Here is a 7,079-nt window from a genome sequence, read left to right on the forward strand (position 1 = left end):
TTAGAAACCACATAAGAAAAACAGATGAACTTGATTAAAAGAGAATTTCTACGTAAGAAAATACCACCAAAACCAGGTCAAAAACTAAAAGACAATGTAAATAAAAGATGTTTGCAGTATAAATTAGAAAACACTACAAATCAAATGACTCATTAAAACATGGGCATAAAAAAGATCAACTTTATTCATTAAAACTGCAAATTAATCCTGAAATGCCACCATATTGGAAAGGACGAAGTCTAATGCATTAGGGAGGAAGGTCAGAGGAAAACAATATTTCTCATACATATTGAAGAGCAAGTGCTATAATTAGAAGAAAAAGTATAGAGTATGCTACTTTGATTTGAGCTTGAAAAGAAAAGATCAAGTATCATAACTAGTTGCCACTGGTTAGTCCATGGTGAAAGGTCCACTATGCCTTGAATTAAGTGATGCTATTGAGGATTTTAAGCTAGAGGTTATCTTAAACTAGCAAGAACTGTAACATGTTTATATAGCATGCTTTATTTCTATACTCAATCAAAACATATCTGACCCACTTGCTATAATATCCATTCCTTCTTTCAACTGTTAGTTTCTGAGTTATGTAACTGAGTGGCTTTAGGTAAAATCTAAAATCTAAAATTAAAAAAGATCAGCACTGTTTCTAAACTCGCTTATATTCATTTTCCAGGTAAATACTTGTACCTCCAGACCACAGCTGCTAAACCCATTTGTAACTCTTTATCTGAAGTACACAGATAAAGTTAAACAATCAGGTTTAATCATCATCAGCCTTCTTAGTCCTACTCAAATCTATACAACAGGGAGGAAAACCTCTAAAGAAAAAGCTTGATGTTCTGATTTAGGCACAAGATACCAAGCATGAAAGATAAAGAGAAATACACTGGTCTTAAAAACTCTACTGTTCAATTCTAGAGCCTGACTGTTCAGGCCCAAGCTGACAATTCAGCTGCTTCTCTTCTTATGTTAATTCCCATTAACACCAGTCTAATTTAACCAAGGGTAAATGAAGACCTAGCAGAGACTACAAACAAGTTTCAAACTTCTTAGTCTGGCATTCAAGACACTGCTTTAGATCCAACCTGGTATCCTTGCAGGCTTATCTCAGTGGACATCCCTGTACATACTACCACACACTCTATCCAGTAAAACTAGGCTACTGGTTTCTCAAACATGTTTCTAAGTTTATGTGTGCTAAATCTTTTACCTGGAAAGCCCTTGTTCCTATCACTTCCTAAAAAATCCTAAATATGTAATAACACCAGTCTAAATGCCCACAAGAAGCCATGGATGTGTCCATTTCTCGGACGCTTCAATCAAACACTGACCCCCAGTTATGCTCGTTATGAATTATGTGTGCCAAGTAATCTGGGCACAGCTTCCTTTCTGATTACAACAACAAACTTTAACTCTTAACGTCCTAAGTTGGCATTCAAGTCCCATTCCCTGCTTTAATCTAAACTACCTTTCCGTCATCTCTCTGTGTTGATCAAACATCCCAAGATTACTGTCTTCCTTAGCTTCTGGTATTGCTCCAAGCCCTCAGCATGCTGCCTCCTAGACAGTAGGTGTCCAGTAATGATGAACTGAGTATTTACTGAATAAACAGAACCACAAAACCAGATTTGCATCCCACATTTCAAACAAAAGACCTAACAACAAAATTGTGAAACACTGCCCATGGGTATGATTTCTAAAAAGTAGTGTTTACTCAACTAATGGCCCCTTCCCTTTCTCCCAACAGTCTAAGGAAGTAGAAGTGGAAGAACGATGTAGAATTATTGTTCAAACTTACTAAATTGGCCCATTTTAAGAAAAGAATTGCACCTAAAATAAGTTTTTAGGGAGGAGGGGGTAAAAAGAACACATGAAAACCCAGACTTGAATCAGATATCATAGAAATTCAAAACAAAGCCTTTCTAGGTAACGACAAATAGAGCTGAGTGGTATAGCCTTTGCTTCTAGAGCTGGTCTTAGAAAATTCAAATACCACCTGCAATTCAAATACCACCTACCTTGAAATGTACCACCTGCTTTGAATTCAAATTTCATTGTAATGATTTAATGGCTACCCCCCAATCCTTATAACCAAATCTCTTGGGTCATGGTTAACAGACTTGAAGCTCACATGCTACTTAATTCAGAAATGAAACAAAAAATGAAACAAAACCAACCTAAAGATAACAGCCTTCACTTTGGTAAGGATAATTTTTAAAATACAGAAAAATTAGTACCACTACTTTTTTTTCTTTCAAAGGAAGGGAATGATGGAATTGCTGGTGACGGCTCCACACACGTGTAGATTATACTTAAGATCTGTGCATCTCACTGAATGTAAATGTTACCTCACAACAAACCCATAAACAAATATTGATATGCATGCTAAAGTGTTTAGGGATAAAATGAACTGGCGATTGAAACTATGATGTAGTTAAAAAATAAGATCAACACATGTATGATAAAGCAAATATAACAAAATGTTAATTATAGAATCAAAAATATGGTAATTCACTGTACAATTCTTTAGAATTTTCTGCATGTCTGAAACTTTTTGTACTAAAATATGAGAAAAAAACACAACTAAAAGGAAGGAATGGTCTTACTTAAATGAAATGCAGCTTCACTATTACCCAATAAACCACCACTTTTTCTCACTGTGGGCCAATGAAAACTACATCATGAATGTTTAAAGGACCTATGTTTGGGAACCACTGATCTTGATACCAAATGGACAGCACATGTTCTGAATGTCTACTCAACTCTACTCCCACTACTCCAGTCCAAGCCACCATAACACCTCCTCCATGAGCTACGGAACAGCCCGACTGGTCTCCATATTCTCTGGTCTGCGTCAGACACAGCATGAAATCACATCACTTCCATGCTTACAATCCTCTAGTGGCTTCCCACAGCACCTAGATTGAAACCCAAGCTCCAATCATGGCCTACCAGGCCCTACACAAACATATGCCTATCTGACTCAGCAAGAGCCAAACCTCTCACCCCACCACCACCACGATGCCACTATGTTGAAGCCACACACATCTTTCTATTCATTTTTTTAATCTCTGTAGACTCGTCTATCTGAAATCATCTCATATATTTATTTGCTTACTTGCCGTCTCCCCTCTACAACTAGAATGACAGTTCATGAAGACAGGGATCTAAAACAATGCCAACTATAGTGTAATGGCTTAGTAATATTTGATGAACCATTCATTCAAGAGCTACGAGCCCAATATTTAACAACGAATTTGACCAGAAACTCAGCAGCAACCCCAAAATTGGAAGGCATTATCAGAGGAAATATGACCTAATGTGAAATATAAAATAGAGATCTAAGAGTCATTACTGTAGTAGCAGTGTGGTCCAGAAAGGAGCAGAAGACCACTCTGATAACAATTGCTCTAATAACCTTTCACAAAATCACTTAACCCCTCTACAACTGAGTTTCCTCACCTGCTAACAGAAGGGGTACATCATGAAAGCACAGATAATAGCTATAACTGTTTTTGATAATATTCAGAAAATAATTCTTAATTTTTTTATAGGTGAAGGAAGCAATGTAAACAGGAGAAAATGTACAAATTCACACATTTAAAGGTAACTTAAAAAAATAAATTAACATGATGTTATTTAAACTTACTGATCAATGAATTCCACACCAACACCAAAGGCTTCTGCCATATAGCCCAGGGTTAATGACCTATATGATTCCAGCAGCTGGCTGTATGCATGAATTCTCATTTCTCTCACATAGTACCGATAATGAGGAGCAAAAAGCCAGTCCTTTTTCATTTCCTGTTCCACAACAGCTGCAATGAATAAGATAACAAATTATAAGACTCTTCCTTTCAGATAAAGCAATAAACTGGAGGACATATTTATAACATAATAAGAATTAATAGCCTTTATCTATAAAGAGTTCTTTTAAGTCAATAGATAAATCGAACAGTAAAATGTACACAGAATATTAATGAGTAATCCACACACAAGTTTAAATTATTTTACTGAATAACTACCATATATCACTGCCCAAAATAGTGAAGATATGGCAGTTAAGCAAAAGACAAGATCGCTGGTGCCACAGAAACTAGATTTTCAAAGAGCAGAGAGAGATGAACAAATAAACGAGATATTCTCAGAAACTAGCAAGTTCTGTGGGGAAAAAACAGACTACGACTAGGAGGCCTTTCCCTGGATTGAGGTAGACAGGGTAGACCTTTCTGAAGAGCTGGCCAGGCAGAGAGCAGGAGGCGCACAGCAGTGCAAATGATGCAAAGGTTCCAAAGAAAGACGACCCAGGCTAAGCCAAAGAATAGAAAGGACGACAGATTCAGAATGTAGGGAGACAGTTACAGGAATGTGGAAGAAGAATGAGAGAAAACAATCAAGGATATACTCATGTTCCTGGCTTGAACAAGATTGAAATCCCAAGCAGAATTTTTGTTTTGCTTTTGGAGGTGTTTTTTGCAGGGATGGGGCTGAAATTCAAGCATTACACTTTGGCAGTGTTAAAGTGGATTCACCTATTAGATATCCGAGTGAAGATATCAAGGAGATGTTTAGGCACAGGTTGGCACTGAATGCAAAGTTTGAGGCTAGAGACATGAATCTGGGAATCACTACCATCCAGATGTTATATGATGACAGAATGAAGGTAAAGAAAAGGGCAGTCAGTACTGAGAGGTCTAACAAAGGATGAGGCCGTAAAGTTGTGGCAACAAGCAGACGGTCAGTATCAAAGCAGATAAGGAAACACAATTTAGCAACATAGACAGCAAGGGCCCTAAACATGAGATGATGCTCATTCTAATAATAAAAGAAATGCATAAGTATCAAATCACTATGTTATACACCTTAAACTTATACAGCTGTATGTCAATTATATATCAAAAAACTGGAAAAAATATGGCAAAGAAAACCTATGGAACTGGATGGGAAGAAAAATGTTCACTGGTCAGATGGGTCATATCCCTAAAGCCAACATTAAACATCATCTTCCTTCTTTTATGTGCCAATTTAAAGGACTAAAAAAATGAATAAAAAACTATCCTTGGCAAAAACAAATGCATAAAACAGTAATAAAATTACTTTTCTCCTCTCAAACTAGCTAAGAGTATGGGGGGAAGGGGACAGGCTCTTTCAAATGATGTTAAGAGAAGCAGAAACTGTGTAAATGTAAATTGGAACAATATTTCTGGAGGGCAACAGTGATAAAGATATAATGTATTTACCCTTTCCAAAAAAAATTTATTTTTGGACTTTTTTCCCAATGAAATAACAAATGGAAGTGGAAAAGATGTATTGTAAAAAAAAAAAAAAAGTGTTCAAAACAAGGTTGCTTTTAATAGGGAAAAATTGGAAACATAATTTTTTAGCAGTAGAGAATAAAGTTGAGAATGAAATACTAGGAGGTCCTTAAAAAAGGATAAGCTCCAAGGAGCACTACCTGTTCAATTTGTCACTCCATATATACTCAGTGCCTGATACATGACAGCCACTTAAAAATACTTATGGACTCAATGACCAGCTATTTGTATAGTGACATGAAAAGATATACACACTATATTGTAGAAAGAAAAAAAGCCTATTTAGAAAACAGCATGTAAAACACACCCACATGCTTAAAGGTGTTATGTGCCTATATCACTAGATACAAATGCCCCTGAAGGATGCACTTGAAACTTGCTAAGAGCAGCTGCCTCTAGAGAAAGGACTCCTGGCAATCGTAGGTTATGGAAGCCTTTTTCTTTTGCAAATGATACTGTTTGAAAATTTTCCATGTGTACATATAACCTTGGTTTTTTGTGTGTTGGATTTTGTTTTTTAAAGTACATAAAAATGAATAAAAGGTCTGAAAAGCTAGATGACAAAAACTTAAAATGTATTATCTCTGGATGAATTTTGTGTGCAAGTCAATGTGTATATGGATTTGAGGATAGGATGTGATACAATATCTTTTACTTTCTTGGTTTATTTTTAATTTTTAAAAACAATCAGGTATTGCAAAGGAAATGATGCTATTTCCTTTTACATATGAACTATTTTAAAGCACTTAGTCTATGAATATTTGGAGAAGCAAATAGTCTTACAAAACCAAATAAACCCTATCTGTTTCACTACACTAAAGCAGAGAATAAATGATATGAATCATGATGACTCTGTCATAAAAAGAAAATGTAATTATCATGTCTTTATTTAAAATATCTGGGAAATATATAAAATTGGTAAAGATAAAAAGTTTCATCCAAAAATGTTGAAATAAAAGGTTCCTAGTAGGGATGGATAGGGTGGATGTTGATACCTTATCCATTCATGTTTCCAAAAGCCATCAATTTCATTACATTAGGATGGCATTACCTCCCCCTTTTCTCTCAAATTATTGCTTTAATTAATGCAATACATATTTTACACAGAGCACTCAATAAAGAACCAAGCTCTGTGCTGGTAAAAGGGTCACTACGAAGATTAAAAAAGCATAAAGCATGCTCCCAATAATTCTAGTTAACAGGAGACAAACTCTAAGGGAAAAATCACAAAACAATGTGCTAAGTTTTAAAAATGGTGCATATGGCCAATAAACACATGAAAAGAGGCACTACGTCAATAGTCATCAGAGAAATGCAAATCAAAACCACAAGATATCACTTTGCACCTACTAAGATACCTATAATTAAAAAAAGACAGACAATAAGTATTAGACGTGGGGAAATAACTCTCACACATTGCTGGTGGGAATGTAAAATGGTGTAGCTGCTTTGGAAAAGTTTGGCAGTTCTTCAAAAAGTTAATCAGAGGGTGACCTAGTACCCAAGAGAAATGAAAACATACGTTCACACAAAAACCTGTATGCTTATGTCCATTATGGCATTATTTCTAAAAGCCAAAAATCAGAAAAAACCTAAATGTCCACCAACTAATGAATGGATAAAGAAAATGTGGTACACCCATAGAATGGAGTATCATTCAGCTACAAAACTAAATGAAGTACTGATATGATACATGCTACAACATGGATGACTCATGAATGCATTAAGCTAGGAGAAAAAAAGCCAGGCACAAAAGGCCATATA

General features: G+C 35.7%; 1 protein-coding gene across 2 annotated transcripts in view; it reads right to left on the reverse strand.

Moving 5' to 3' along the window:
- The window catches only part of PSMD6 (proteasome 26S subunit, non-ATPase 6), a 16,705-nt gene that overhangs the window by 1,342 nt on the left and 8,284 nt on the right, over nucleotides 1-7,079 (reverse strand). For both annotated transcript variants that reach the window (XM_011358456.1, XM_023529684.1), the window contains exon 6: nucleotides 3,650-3,818. In XM_011358456.1, coding sequence (XP_011356758.1) covers nucleotides 3,650-3,818 — 169 coding nt within the window. The remainder of the gene's footprint in view (nucleotides 1-3,649; nucleotides 3,819-7,079) is intronic.

Source organism: Pteropus vampyrus, unplaced genomic scaffold (assembly GCF_000151845.1).
Source record: "Pteropus vampyrus isolate Shadow unplaced genomic scaffold, Pvam_2.0 Scaffold41, whole genome shotgun sequence".
Classification (NCBI taxonomy): domain Eukaryota; kingdom Metazoa; phylum Chordata; class Mammalia; order Chiroptera; family Pteropodidae; genus Pteropus; species Pteropus vampyrus.